This window comes from Octopus sinensis, unplaced genomic scaffold (genome assembly GCF_006345805.1).
Source record: "Octopus sinensis unplaced genomic scaffold, ASM634580v1 Contig01766, whole genome shotgun sequence".
In the NCBI taxonomy this organism is placed as follows: Eukaryota; Metazoa; Mollusca; class Cephalopoda; order Octopoda; family Octopodidae; genus Octopus; species Octopus sinensis.
The window spans coordinates 84-16,787 of NW_021825070.1; the positions used below are offsets into that span (position 1 = coordinate 84).

Here is a 16,704-nt window from a genome sequence, read left to right on the forward strand (position 1 = left end):
AAACGAGCCTCATCCTGGAAGATCTGTAGAGCTCGACGAGGACCTCCTGCAAACTCTGGTGGACAAAATCCCATTGCAACTGTTCAGGAACCAGCAGAGAAGAATAGATTTGGTCAATCAACCATTCATCGACACCTGCGTTCCATTGTAAAAGTCAGGGAATTGGATCAGTAGATTTCTCCCAAATATTTCGACTCTAATCGCGCGCAGTGCGCGAATGTGTCCTCTTCTTTGCTGCCACGTCTCATGCATGAACCTTTTTTGGACTGAATAGTGACTGGTGACGGGAAATAGGTTCTCTATAAAAATGTCAAGCGCCGAAGACAGTGGGTAAGGAAAAATACCGGCACCCAAGGACTTCAGCCGCGCAAAATATTGTTACCTGTTTCGTGGGATATGAGAGGTTTAGTTCACTCGGACCTTTTTAACCCAAGCCAAACATTAACAAAGATTTACTGCGTGCAGCTTGAGGGGCTTAATCACCCGCCTTCGATTTCAAGATGAAAGGCGTTCTTCCATCAGTATAATGTTCGGCCACATACATCAATGATGACATTCTAAAGGCTGGAGCAGTTTGAATGGGAAACGATGCCCCAGCCAACATATTCGTCGGGCACTGCTCCATGTGATTATCATTTATTCCGCGGTCTTCAAAATCTTTTGGACGGAAATAATAGGAATCCTGTAGACGGGATTATAAGATTTTTTGAGGAGTATATTTCGCCACGGAGAAATGTATTTTGGAAGAGGAGCCTTGATTTTTCTACCAGATAGGTGGAGGAGCATTGCAGAAAATGAAAGAGTGCATATTTTAAATGAACTTTGTTTATCTTAATATTGAAAAATATAAGAATTATAAAAAAACACATCACTCCAGGAATAACCCAATATGATCCGCTTCAAATTCTGCAGGTTGTATTAGATAAATAAACGAAAGTGACTGAAGAAACTGGAAAGGAAGAGAAAGATTTGAAGAAATAGCAGAGAGTTAAGAAGAAGGAGAAAAACAAAATTCAAGATGGGAATGAAAAGCAGAGGCGGTAAAACATATGGACACGAATTATTTATTCAAATATATATACGTCGACATTCAAATACATAGGAACATACATAATACATAGCTATTAATATGTTTTGATGCCAACATAAATCAAATCTCAGTTGCATTTATCTTCATGCACAATCAGAACAATATCACGTAAATATAGGGACAGGATATGAGTAAGAGGGCAAATAACGAGGAGTGAAAAAGAAACCAGATTATATAAAATTTATAGAAATATTACATTCATGAAGTTGTATGGAGAAAAGTAAGCAAACTTACAGTTTCTTTAGAATTGGAAGATCTTGGAAGATACCTTTCTCAATATGCGAAATATTATTTATGTGAAGAGATCTACAGCAGAAAACAAATATGATAAATATTAATATAGAAATCATTTGTAAAAGTATATGAAAAACTTTTCTTTAACATGGGAGAATGGATGAGAAGACAGACAGCGAGAAACAAGAAGAAGAAGAAGAAGAAGAAGAAGAAGAAGAAGAAGGAGACGAAGGAGGAGGAGAAGAAGAAGAAGGAGAAGAAGAAGAGAAAGGAGATGGAGGAGGAGAAGAAGAAGAAGAAAGAGAAGAAGGATGAAGAAGAAGAAGAAAACGGGAAGAAGATATGTTTAAAGCTAAGATGTTAAAGAAAATAAATTCAGAGAAAGTACTTAAAAGATGACAACGAATAATTTGGAAGTTGAAAACGATCACATCAGATATTTTAAAAATCTAATATCAATGAAAGGATATCTGGGAAATCGATGCAAATAATAAGTGTTGGAGGAAGGAGAAGGAAATACGTGACTATAGTGTAAGTATTAGAATAATAAAATGAAGTGAATGAAGAAGTCGGAGAAGGAACTGGCAAAGAAAACGGAAAAGGGCAACCGGTAGAAAAGAAATAAAATAAAATATGTTAATACAAATTACATAGTTTCATGTGTGAAGGCGCATGGCTCGGTAGTTAGAGCGTGTAGCTTACGATCATGAGGTTGTGAGTTCGAATCCCGGCCCGTGCTGTGTTCTTGAGCAAGACACTTTATTTCACGTTGCTCCAGTTCACTCAGCTGTAGAAATGAGTTGCGACGTCTCAGGTGTCAAGCTGTATCGGTCCCTTTGCCTTTCTCTTGGATAACACTGGTGGCATGGGGAGAGGAGGCGGTATGCATGGGCGACTGCTGACCTTCCAGAAACAACCTTGCCTGGACTTGTGTCTGGGAGGGTAATTTTCTAGATGGTCAGTATCATGACAGAGAGGGGTCTCAGATGTACATGCAAACACTAACATTTACACGAATATACCGCTATACACGAATATACCGCTATACACGAATATACCGCTATACACGAATATACCGCTATACACGAATATACCGCTATACATTTTCGTTAATAAGTCTTTATGCAGACATATATATATATATATATCCTTGTCTAACACGGCTTTAGAAAAGTTCAAACAGATATTGTATCAATATGGGAACAGAATATGCGTTAGAGTGAAAAAATAGAGCGAGGGAAAGAGAAACGAGGGTACAGCAAAGTTACATAAAAATAACGTTCATAATGTAATCTTAACGAAAGTGAACGAACTTACAATTGCTGCAATCGGTAAAGGCCTTGGAAGCTTCCTTGTTCAATACTCGAAATATTATTTCCATTTAAATACCTGCAGCAATAAAGAAACAGGATAACAGTGTTTATGGAAAATGCGTGTGATTACATATTGAAATGAAACAAACGATGACAAGACAGATTATGGCAACAGAAAACAGAAAGAAAAACAAAGAGAAGACGACGAGGCTGAAAGAGAAGAAGTAGGAAGAAGAAGAAGAAGAAAAAGAAGAAGAGGGAGGAGGAGAAGAAGAAGGAAAAGAAGAAAAATAGAAGTAAAGGAGAAGAATAAGAAAGAGTTAAAATATGAAGGAAAAAATAAGCAGAAGTTGTAGTAGTAGTAGTAGTAGTTAGTAGTAGTAGTAGTAGTAGTAGTAGTAGTAGTAGTAGTAGTAGATAAATTCAGAAGAAGAAGAAGAAGAAGAAGGAAGAAGAAGAAGACGAAGAAGAAGAAAAAGAAGAAGACAAAAAAGAAGAAGAAGAGCAGAGGAGAAAACGACGCTCATGAAGAAGACCAAAATAATAAGTATAAGAATAATAATGAGTAAAATGTTAAGATGATGATGATGATGATGATGATGACATTGATTATGATGTTGAAGGGGAATATCTGCGCGCGCGTGCGTGTGTGTATGCATGTGAGACATGTATTCCATCTGGGTAAAAGAATGATATGAAAACCGTGTAAAAATGTTTTTAGTAGCACGATTTTTTGTTAATAACTATGATTTCTGTTACAGATCCACTCAGACACCGACAGAGATACGAAATGAACCCACCACACACAGATACAAATATATATGTTCGCATAAAATAATACTCTCATGCACAACACATTTATTCATTCATACAGAGACATGTACACTCCTACACGTCTTCATAATCATACAAACGGAGATATAATGGCAGAATATAAATCAGAAATGCAGAAAGAAAAATTAAGAAAGAGAAGACAAACTTTCTAGTGATATTACGTTAATAAAATATCAACGGAAATTGAACTTACAATTTCTGTAAATTGGTAAGACTTTGGAAGGTTCTACGTTCGACTTTCTCGATCTTATTATGCTCAAATGTTCTGTAACATGAAACAGATTATAAAGGAAATAATACAGAAACGGGGTCTGATAAAACATTAAATTTGAAGTTTTAAAATCAGAGGAGGAAAAGAGGGCTATGAAAGAAAAGCATGACAAAATTACCGAAGGGGACGATTTAGAGTGGGAGATAGAAGAGGAAGGTATGTAGGACCTGAGAGGAGAGGAAGAGCGGAAGTATGAAGTGGATAGGAGGGGGCGAGTACAAGAGGGAGCAGAATGTGGAATAGAGAGGCGATGCACAATGAGTAATTGAGCGGAATTACTGAGGATGGTGAAGGAAAATAAGTGATGGAATGTATGGATTTATAAAAGTGCGAGTAAAATACGATGAAGCAAAAACGACGCATTAGAAATGGAAAAAGCAGCTGAAACTCTTTAAAAACGGAGAAGAAACACAAGATGGTGAAGATGAAGGATGTAGAGGGAAATTGTGAGGAAGACGAAAGATGCAGGAATGAAACACATAGAAGAAGGAGGATGAGGAGAATAACAAGGAAAATCAGAATAGGGGAGAAGAAAATAAATATGAATATAAATAGTACAGTCACACATACATTTATATGCGAATACACACATAGAATTTTGCCGAGGATATCTATCGCTGATGTTGATGCATCTACACATACCTTCACACGCATATCTTCACACATATACTCAAACACTCTAACATAGATTTAAACAGAAACTGAGAGAGAGAGAGAGAGAGAAAGAGAGAGAGAATATGAATTAGAGAAGAATGAAGTTGGAAGTAAAGCAAAATGGGGAAGACAATAAGTAATTAGAATTATCGTTGGATGATATTGCTAATCGTATAATGATGCAGCAGATAAATATAATAGGTTGTTAATATTGAGTGAGGAGAATTAAACTAGGGGAAGGAAGAATGGTGACGACGGAGAAAAGGAGAAAGAAGAGAATTACGATGAGAATTAGGAAGGGTGATATACAGAAATAGAATATGTAGTAGTAGTAGTAGTAGTAGTAGTAGTAGTAGTAGTAGGTAGAAGAAGAAGAAGAAGAAGAAGAAGAAGAAGAAGAAGAAGAAGAAGAAGAAGAAGAAGAAGAAGAAGAAGAAGAACAAAAAGAAAGCAGAAGACGGAGATGAAGAAGGTCTTTAAAACGAACATGATAAAGAAGATTAAAACAGAGATTAGTTAAAGAAATTTTAACTAATGACTCGGAGTATGAGAAGGTAATTTGGAGAAAGAGAACAAGTCGGAAACGAAAATCACAGATACACGCTGTCAGATACACACACATGCACGTACAGCCTTGCACTGTGCAGTTACGCCTACACACTCACATTGATACATTGAATTACACTCAACCGCAAATTTGATGAGAGCGAATATAAGTTTAAAAGGGAGAAGGAGCATGAGTATATATTAAATATCTATATTATCAGTGAAAGGGTATTTTGAAAATTAATCTAAACTACGAGTGCTGGAAGCTGAAACCTTTTACGAAGAGAAGTATATTTGTGACTATATTCTAAGTAGTGGGTTGTCCGGAAAGTTCGTGCCAATTTTTAAAGGAAAGTAAAAGGTCAAACAATACTTGCCATTACATTTTTAATCAACCAAATATGAACCATTTTCTTGCACAATGCGTCTCCATCTTTCCTTTAAATGAAAAACACCCTCTTGCCAGAATTGAGGTGTTTTCATGGCAAAGAATTCATCAAAAATTCAAGAAATTGAAACTTTTATGATTAAGACTATTCTGCAGATACCTGAATAAGTGGAAATTCGAAGTAGCAGTATCTGGTGAATATGGAGGGTGGGGTAACACATCCAAGCCGAGCTGCAGTCATTTTTGTCTGGTTCCCAAAGCATAAAGTGTCGAAAATGAACTTTCTTATCTTCCATTTTAAAGGGATACAAAATTAACACTGGTTATAGGAGCATAAACCTTTTTCCATGCAAAGATGGCTTAAACTGTGCTCTAAATGGAAGTGTAGTCTAATCCTATTTTATGGACTCAACCATGTTCTAAAATAAGTCGAAAGGTAAGCTACTATAAATCGGCACGAACTTTCCGGGCAACCCAATATTTGTATTTTACACTTCTGCATCAACCAAATATATATATATATATATATTTGCTGTATTAGCAAAAGCCGCTGAAGTGAATGAAGAAGTTGAAGATGAACAGAACTCGGAGGAAGAGAAGACGAAAAAGTCCAACTCAGAGAAAAGAAAAAGACATCATTTATGAATACAAATTTTATAGTCACATATACACACAGACTCTAAAATATACATGGGCATACATTTCCATTTATAAGATTTGCTGCAGACATATATAATATCCCAGTTGTACTCGTCTTTAGAAACAATCAAACAGATATTGAACTAATATGGGAACAGAGTGTGAGATGAACTGATAAAAAGAGCGGGGGTCGAAAAACGAGTGAACATTAAATTTGGTGAACAATTACATTTATAATATTGAAACTACAAAGATGTAAAAAGACATGCAATATGTATGACCAAGAAAGACCATTTGCAGCTTCCTTGTCCAGTACACAAGATGTTATATCTGTAAACATATGTGTAACAGCATAGAATGGTAACATTTGTCACGGAAAATATTTGTGATAAAAAATTGAAGAATTTGTGTTTGAAATGAGACAAACGATGAGAAGATATATCATGATAAACAAAAACATAACCAAGAAAATGAAGAAAAAGAAGTAAAAATGAAGAATAAGAAAAAGAAGAAAAAGGAGAAAAAAAAGAGACGAAGGAGAAGAAGAAGAAAACGAAGGAAAGTGCTCGGGGAAGAAGAAAATCAGTTTAAGGAGAAGTAGAAGTAATAAAGAAGAGAAATTAATATAAAAAGAGGATGTAGAAAAAGAAGACAGAGAAGAAGAATAGAGGGAAAAGAAGCCGGAATAGGGGATGAAAGAGTAAAGGGAAAAGTAGAGGGAAAAGGAAGAAGTAGAACAACTACAACAATACATGAACAACAGCAAGAAAACAACAGAGATTTATTTTTGTTTACACTTTTTCGAATCAGTGACTTTTCATCACTGGAAAAATGATATATATATATATATATATATATATATATATATATATATATATGTGTGTGTGTGTGTATTGGGAAGCCCTTCACATCGACAACCGGTGATTGTCACACGCTGATGACGGATCAATACCCAGAAACCCGGGTCCGTGTGTATCACGTCAGATCGAAGATGCGAAGGATGGCTTCCCTTTGCAAATACTGATAGGGCACAGAAAGTGTGTCTATAGCCAGCTGGAGGAGGTGTCTCTCCGGGGCTACAAGGTACAGTAGCATCCATCCTTAAGGGTTATCCACATTTAAGTGGCAAATATACTTCACGATGTCGTGCAGCTACTGTTTATACCTCGTTCAGAGATTTATTTTACACATACACACATATATATATTATACATATATAGGTTTATAGGTGCAAAAATTGCGTATAAATTTGTGAGTGGGCTGTTTTGCTTAAATGGTAAAGCACGTGAGCGGTAATCAATTGGATGTGAGTTCGAGCCTCATGGCTGCTTGCTGACAATTGTTTTCCGCTTTATATGGATATTTTATCCTGTCGCTGCTGTTCTATCAGCTCTTCTGCGTTTGAAAATCAGTTATTACCTTATCTGTATCCTACAATACACTTCTATGCTTGTAAAAACAAACATTAGTTTGTTTACACGCGCACACACACACACACACACCACACACACACACACACACACACACCACACACACACACAACACACACACACACACACATATATATATATATATATATATATATATATATATATATGTATATTTAATTGTATATATTCACTTCATTTCCATAATACAAAATCTCTGTAGTTGCATAAATGTTTCATTTTCTCATGGTAAAATTTCTAACATTCCATGAAAAAGTGTGTTGCTCCCATTGTGTGTTGGTACGTTTGCCAGGCTGTGTGTACGCATGTCGGTAGATATTTCATTGGAGGAGGGAATGATTTATAAACCGTGAGAAATAATTAAGATCATTATTTACTGCTAATGACTATGATTGTTCTTACACACGCATAGGAACTCAAGAATGCAGGAACATTCACACACACAGAAATACAAAGATGCGTATTCACATAGAATCATAATCAGTTAGACAAAATCTTGAGAATAAGTTAGATAGAAAGAGAGAGAGAGAGAGAGGAGAGAGAGAGAGTGAGACTGAGTAAAAAAGAGAAGACATATAAATTATAGAGGTAGTACATTAAAAAATATTACCAACAAAAGTTGAACTTACAATATCTCTAAACTGGTAAGGTTATGGAAGATTCGGTGATCGATTTTTTCGATCGTATTATTCTTCAAATATCTGTAACATAAAACAATGTATAAAGGAAAGTGTAAATGAAAGTTTTCTGGTAAAAGAAGGCCAAGAAGATGATGATGATGAAGCATAAGAAGAAAGGCAAAAGAAAATGAAGATTTAAAAGGTAAGAGATGAAACAGAAAAAGGAAAGGAAAAAGACGAAGGAGATGAAACAGAAGAAACGAAAGGAGATGAAAAACACGAGCAAGGAAAAAGAAAAAGAGGAAGAAAAAAGACAAACATGATAAATAATAATAATAATAATATAATAATAATAATAATAATAATAATAATAATAATAATAACATAATAATATAATAATAATAATAATAACAATAATAATAATAATAATAATATAATAATAATAATAATAATAATGATAATAATAACAATAATAATAATAATAATAATAATAATAATAACATAATAATATAATAATAATAATAATAACAATATAATAATAATAATGATAATAATAATAATAATAAATAATAATAATAATAATATAATAATAATAATAAGAAGAAGAAGAAGAAGAAGAAGAAGAAGAGAAGAAGAAGAAGAAGAAGAAGAAGAAGAGAAGAAGAAGAAGAAGAGCAATAGCAACATCAGTAACAATGATAACTACAACAAGAAGAAAAGTAGGGAAAAAAGAAGAGGGAGAACGCGGAAACAAAGAAGAGAAAGACTACGAAGAAGACGAAAAAGACGAATAAGAAGAAGTAATCATACAGATATATTACCAATATGGGAGCAGATTATGAGTTAGTGTGATGAAAAGAGCGAGGGAAAAGTGGAATTAAATTATAGAAAAATATGAAAAATCATATTTTCTTAATAAAACTGAAGAACTTACAATATCTTTAGTCTAGAAAGATCCTCGAAGCTTCCTTGTTCAATACTCGAAATATTATTTCTGTATAAGTATCTGCAGCAGTAAAGAATAATGATAATATTTGTTATGGAACAAGGATAAAACGAAGAAAAAGAAAAGAAGCACTAGAAGAAAAAGTACAGGAAGAAGAAGAAAAGCAAGAAGAAGAAAAAGAGAAGAAGAAGAGCAAGAAGAAGAAGAAGAGCAAGAAGAAGAAGAAGAAGAAGAAGAAGAAGAAGAAGAAGATAAGGATTGTTGAAAAGTGGTAAAAGGTAACCGAAAATATAGTTAAAGGTAAGGAGACGCTTTCGAAGATTGAGAATGGACTTTGAAATAGAGAGAACATGATGGGAAAATAACACAGATGCACCTAATCACATACACATATATGCATATAAATCATACACGCATACATTTATGTACAGATTGTAAAAACGTAGTTCAGATATACCCATATTTCACACACATATTCACACACATATTCACACACACACGAAAATATGGTGAGAGAGAATATCCGTTTAAAAGGAAAACGCGACAGAGTCAGAAGCATATGAAAATGTGGAATATTATGGGGCCTATGATGCAAATTGCAAGTGCTGTAAACTGATGACGTTTACAGAGAGAAACGAATTAGTGAGAATTGTTATAAGCATTTATTTTGCGTTATCTCATAAATAATGCAGTTATTTCAATTGGACGAACCAAAAGCCGAAGGGGGCGGGATAAACTACTTACACGAACTTGTTATAAAATCAGGTTGTAATTTTACTTTGTACTTATTCTTAGTTCAAGATATGAATAGTGCAGTTCAATTTAACGCTTACTTTTTCAACGTTCTAATGCAAGTGACAAAAGAGCATACTGAGAATATTTTATTGTATATTCTGCTTCTATATCTAAGGTGAAGGTGCATGACTCAGTGGATAGAGCGTCGAGCTTACGATCGTGAGGTTGTGAGTTCGAATCCCGGACCGGGCTGCGTGTTGTGTTCTTGAGCTAGACACTTTATTTCACGCTGCTCCAGTTCACTCAGCTGTAGAAATGAGTTGCGACGTCACTGGTGCCAAGCTGTATCAACCTTTGTCTTTCCCTTGGATAACACTGGTGGCGTGGAGAGGGGAGGCTGGTATGCATGGGCGACTGCTGGCCTTCCATAAACAACCTCGCCCGGACTTGTGTCTAGGAGGGTAACTTTCTAGGTGCAATCCCATGGTCTGTGTCGTGACCGAAGGGGGTCTCCGAAGGTGAATGAATAAAATTGAAATGAATAGAAAAAAATTGGAGGAAGAGAAGCCAGTAAAGAAGAATAATGGAATGAAAATGGATGAGTAAAAATGGGTCCGAACTATTTAGTCAAAGCCACATAAGGCAGAATTCACATGCATAGGAACATACATGTAACATTTCTATGTTTTGATGTTTACATAAAATTCCAGTTGTGCTCATCTTTATAGATTCAAGAGAATATAGCTCAAATTTAAGGACAGAAAATGTGTAAGAATCAAAAGAGATGAGAATGAACGTGTAACACATTTATAGAAATTTTGCATTCATAAAGTTGTATGAACTAAAATAAACAAACTTACAATTCCTTTAAACTTTGAAGACCTTGGAAGATTTCTTTCGAAAAATGCGAAATGCTGTTTCTGTGAAGAGACCTATAGCAGAAAAGATATACGATAAATGTTTGTATACAAAATATTGGTAGGATAATAATAAAATAGGAGAGTGGGTGAGAAGAGAGATTGCGACAAATAATAATAATGATACTACTACTACTACTACTACTACTACTACTACTACTACTACTACTACTACTAATAATAATAATAATAATAATAATAATAATAATAGAAGGAGAGTAAGAAGAGGGGAAAGAAGAGGTGGATGAAGAAGGAGTAGAAGAAAAAAGAACAGGAAGAAGAAAAATAAGAATTATTTTAATAAGGAGTTGTCGAAGAAGACAAAGAAAACGCGCAAATATGATGAGAGAGAATGTATTTCATTAGAGAAAGGGTAGCTAGTAAAATGATGCAAGTTACGATTGCTAAAATCTAGTATTGCTTGGAAAGAGAAAGAAATATGACTATATTCTAAGTACTTATATATTTCACGTCTCCATCTATAAGTTGCAGTATTAGAGAAATAACCTGAAGCGAAAGAGGAAGTTGGAGATGAATAGAAGAATTCGGTGGAAGAGAGGACGGACATGGTCAAGCTATACATATAGTCATATTTACACGCAGACACTAACATGTACATAAACTTACACATATACATTTTCATTGATACGTTTTGCAGTAGACATATATAATATCCCAGTTGGACTCGCCTTCAGAAGCCACCAAGCAGATATTGTGCCAATATTGGGAGAGAATATGAGTTAGAAGGCTACAAAGTTAGGGAAAGTGAAACGAGAGGACAGAAAAGTTATGTAAGAATAACATTCATCATACATAATATAGTATCATCGAGACTAAATGAACTTACAATAATTGTAATCGATAAAGACTTTCGAAGCTTCCCTGTTCAATACTCGAAATATTATTTCCGTTTAAATATCTGTAGCAATAAAGAACAAGGGTAAGAATCATGGAAAATATTTGTGACAACATATGCAATAATTATAGGTCTGAATTGAAATAAACAATGACAAGGTATATTGGTAAACACGAAGAAAAGTAAGAGGAAGGAGGAGAAGTTGGAGGAGGAGGAGGGGGAGAAGAAGAAGAAGAAGAGGGAGGAGGAGAAAAAGAAGAAGGAGAAGAAAACGAAGAAGAAGAAGAGGACGGAGAATGAGAAAAAGAAAGAAGAAAAGAAAAAAAGAAGGAGAAGGTGAAGAAGAAGAAAAAGAAGGAGGAGGAGGTGAAGGAGGAAGTAGAAACGAAAAAGTAGAAAAAGAAGAAAAAGAAAGACGAAGAAAAAGAGAAGAAGAGAAGAAGAAGAAGAAGAAGAGGAGGGAGAAGAAAGAAGAAGAAGAAGAAGAGGGAGGAGGAGAAAAAGAAGAAGAAGGAAAAGTAGAAGAAGAAGAAGAAGAAGAAGACGGAGAATGAGAAGAAGAAGAAGAAGAAGAGGACGGAGAATGAGAGAAGAAGAAGAAGAAGAAGAAGAAGAAGAAGAAGAAGAAGAAGAAGAAAAAAATACAAAGAATAAGAGGAAAATGAATAGGGAAAGAAGTTGTTTGTTAAGAGGTAGTTGGGGACAAAAGTAGGCACAAAGACCCTCATATATGCATATACATGCATCATACGACGGACTGGAATTGATGGACGTGAGGCAGAAGGAAAAGTCAGGCGCACGGCGTGCCACAGGTTTATACTGAGTTTTAAACCATGTGCTTTGTAACAACATTCCTTCTACACAAACTGCTGTCCCTGGATTATATATGTGTATGTGTCTGAGTGTGCGTGCGTGTGTGTGAGTGGAAATGCGAATGTGTGTGATCATATATATGTGTGCGTCAGCTCAGAGATGTTCTGAAATGTTTTCTTCGGGAAAGCGAATTCCTTTGTGACATCTGAGTCCTAAACAATAGGCCATCCATGAATATTTATAAAATCTTATAATTCCCTGCGTGAAGTAACTCTCGATGAAAGTATATTGCTCACACTTTTTCGTTCGTGTAAAACAGTGTAAAACAATTATTCTGATAGTTTGGTTTTCTGTAAGTATGTGCCTTCTTACAAACACAGGCATAATTGTACACGCCACACACAGATACCTGTTCCTTCCTACTCTAGACACAAATCCCGAAATTGTCGGGGAGGGGCCGGTCGATTAGATCGACCGCAGTATGCAACTGGCACTTAATTTATCGACCCTGAAAGGATGAAAGGCAAAGTCGACTTCCGCGGAATTTGAACGCAGAACGTAAAGACAGACGAAATACCGCTAAGCATTTCGCCCAGTGTGCTGAGAATTCTGCCAGCTCACCGCCTTAAAAACTTTCGTTTCTACTTTAGGGACAAGGCCCCAAAATGTTGGCAATGGGGCCCGTTGATTAGATCGACCACAGTACAAAATTAATACTTAATTTATCGACTCCCGAAAGGTGGAAAGACAAAGTCGACCTTGGCGCCTTTGTTGACATGTTCACACTCATGCATACGTTCATTATCATACGCAAAATTTTTGTTTATTCACACACGGACACACACACACACTCGTTCACATCTTCATACAATCACAAACGAAAATATAATAACAAAATATATATTAGAATGGCAGAGAGAGAGATAACAAGACAGAGAAGACATGAAATTTCTAGTGATATTCCGTTAGCAAAATATTATCAACAAAAATTATACTTACAATTTTTGTAAATTGGTAAGTCCTCGAAACATTCCACTTTCGACCTTTTCGATTTTATTATATTCCAAAGTTCTGTCACATAAAACAGAATATAAAACAAATAATATATAAACATTTGTAGTCTTAAAATAAAACGGAAAAAGACGGCTATGAAAGAGAAAAGCGTAATGATGATAATAAGGACGAGGAGGGAAGGGGGAGAATGTGGAATAAAGAGGTGAAAGACCAGGAGAAATTGAGCGGAATTTGGGAGGTGGGGAAGGAAAATGTCATAAAACATAAAGAACTATAGAAGTGGCAAGAGAATATGAAGAAAGGAAACGACGCATGGAAAATGGAAAAAGCAATAATTTTTAAAAGGAAAGGAACAGAAGGCGATGAACAATGAAGAAGAGGAAAGGTGCAGGAATAAAACCCATAGTAGAAGGACGTGCTTCTTCTTCTTCTTCTTCTACTACTACTACTACTACTACTACTACTACTACTACTACTACTACTACTACTACTACTACTACTGTTACTACTACTACTACTACTACTACTACTACTACTATTGTTACTACTACTACGACTACCAGTAGTGGTAGTACTAGTAGCAGCAGCAGCAGTAGTAGTAGTGGTAGTAGTTGTAGTAGTAGTAGTAGTAGCAGTATTAGTAGTGGTAGTAGTAACAGTAGTAGTTGTAGTAGTAGAAGCATAGGTAGTGGAAGAGGTGAATAACAAAATGTAGATAAAGAAGAGGAAGCAGAAGATAATGATGATGTTGATGATGATGATGAAGAAGACGAAGAAGAAGAAAAAGAAGAAGAAGGAAGAAGAAGGAAGAAGAAGGAAGGAGAAGGAAGAAGAAGAAGAAGGAAAAGAAGAAGAAGAAGAAGGAAGAAGAAGGAGAAAAAGAAGAAGAAGAAATGAAGAAGAAGAAGAAGGGAGAAGAAGAAGAAGAAGAAGGAGAAGAAGAGAAAGAAGAAGGAAGAAGAAGAAGAAGAAGAAGAAGAAGAAGAAGAAGAAGAGAAGAAACAGAAAAGATATGTTTTTAAAGCTAAATGTTAAAGAAGATAAATTCAGAGAAATACTTAAAAGATGACAACGAATAATTTGGAAGTTGAAAACGATCACACTCAGATATTTTAAAAATCTAATATCAGTGAAAGGATATCTGGGAAATCGATGCAAATTATAAGTGTTGGAGGAAGGAGAAGGAAATACGTGACTATATTCTAAGTATTAGAATAATAAAATGAAGTGAATGAAGAAGTCGGATATAGAATTGGCAAAAAAAAACGGTAAAGTGCAACTGGTAGAAAAGAAATAAAATAAAATATGTTAATACAAATTACATAGTTTCATGTGTGAAGGCGCATGGCTCGGTAGTTAGAGCGTCTAGCTTACGATCATGAGGTTGTGAGTTCGAATCCCGGCCCGTGCTGTGTTCTTGAGCAAGACACTTTATTTCACGTTGCTCCAGTTCACTCAGCTGTAGAAATGAGTTGCGACGTCTCAGGTGTCAAGCTGTATCGGTCCCTTTGCCTTTCCCTTGGATAACACTGGTGGCATGGGGAGAGGAGGCGGTATGCATGGGCGACTGCTGACCTTCCAGAAACAACCTTGCCTTCTAGATGGTCAGTATCATGACCGAGAGGGGTCTCAGATGTACATACAAACACTAACATTTACACGAACATACCGGTATACATTTTCGTTAATAAGTCTTGATGCAGACATATATATATATATATATTATATATATATATATATATATATATATCCTTGTTAACAAACATAAAGGCCTTTTAGAAAGTTCAAACAGATATTGTACCAATATGGGAACAGAATATGCGTTAGAGTGAAAAAATAGAGCGAGGGAAAGAGAAACGAGGGCACAGCAAAGTTACATAAAAATAACGTCCATAATGTATCTTAACGAAAGTGAACGAACTTACAATTGCTGCAATCGGTAAAGCCTTGGAAGCTTCCTTGTTCAATACTCGAATATTATTTCCATTTAAATACCTGCAGCAATAAAGAAACAGGATAACAGTGTTTATTATGGAAAATGCGTGTGATTACATATTGAAATGAAACAAACGATGACAAGACAGATTATGGCAAACAGGAATAACAGAAAGAAAAACAAGAGAAGACGACGAGGCTGAAAGAGAAGAAGTAGGAAAGAAGAAGAAGAAAAAGAAGAAGGAGAGGAGGAGGAAGAAGGAAAAGAAGAAAAATAGAAGTAAGGAGAAGAATAAGAAGATTTAAAATATGAGGAAAAATAAGCAGAAGTTGTAGTAGTAGAGTAGTAGTAGTAGTAGTAGTAGTAGTAGTAGTAGTAGAAGATTCAGAAGAAGAAGAAGAAGAAGAAGGAGAAGAAGAAGAAGACGAAGAAGAAGAAAAAGAAGAAGACAAAAAAGAAGAAGAAGGAGCAGAGGAGGAAAACGACGCTCATGAAGAAGACACAAAATAATAAGTATAAGAATAATAATGAGTAAAATGTTAAGATGATGATGATGATGATGATGATGACATTGATTATGATGTTGAAGGGGAATATCTGCGCGCGCGTGCGTGTGTGTATGCATGTGAGACATGTATTCCATCTGGGTAAAAGAATGATATGAAAACCGTGTAAAAATGTTTTTAGTAGCACGATTTTTTGTTAATAACTATGATTTCTGTTACAGATCCACTCAGACACCGACAGAGATACGAAATGAACCCACCACACACAGATACAAATATATATGTTCGCATAAAATAATACTCTCATGCACAACACATTTATTCATTCATACAGAGACATGTACACTCCTACACGTCTTCATAATCATACAAACGGAGATATAATGGCAGAATATAAATCAGAAATGCAGAAAGAAAAATTAGAAAGAGAAGACAAACTTTCTAGTGATATTACGTTAATAAAATATCAACGAAATTGAACTTACATTTCGTAAACTTGGTAAGACTTTGGAAGGTTCTACGTTCGACTTTCTCGATCTTATTATGCTCAAATGTTCTGTAACATGAAACAGATTATAAAGGAAATAATACAGAAACGGGGTCTGATAAAACATTAAATTTGAAGTTTTAAAATCAGAGGAGGAAAAGAGGGCTATGAAAGAAAAGCATGACAAAATTACCGAAGGGGACGATTTAGAGTGGGAGATAGAAGAGGAAGGTATGTAGGACCTGAGAGGAGAGGAAGAGCGGAAGTATGAAGTGGATAGGAGGGGGCGAGTACAAGAGGGAGCAGAATGTGAATGAGAGGCGATGCACAATGAGTAATTGAGCGGAATTACTGAGGATGGTGAAGGAAAATAAGTGATGGAATTATGGATTTATAAAATTGCGAGTAAAATACGATGAGCAAAAACGCGCATATAGAAATGGAAAAAGCAGCTGAA

General features: G+C 35.3%; 1 protein-coding gene across 1 annotated transcript; it reads right to left on the bottom strand.

Annotated features, from left to right (window-relative positions):
- Positions 1–1,324: 1,324 nt before the first annotated feature.
- LOC115227103 (leucine-rich repeat-containing protein 15-like) lies at positions 1,325–14,973 on the bottom strand (the record flags this gene model as incomplete). Its single annotated transcript, XM_036498535.1, has 9 exons — positions 14,894–14,973; positions 13,304–13,375; positions 11,483–11,554; positions 10,579–10,650; positions 8,972–9,043; positions 8,047–8,118; positions 3,665–3,736; positions 2,642–2,713; positions 1,325–1,396 (listed from the first exon to the last, which is right to left on the bottom strand). Coding segments are annotated over exons 1-9 (656 nt in total), but the record flags the coding sequence as incomplete, so codon positions are not given.
- Between the last annotated feature and the right edge of the window lie 1,731 nt (positions 14,974–16,704).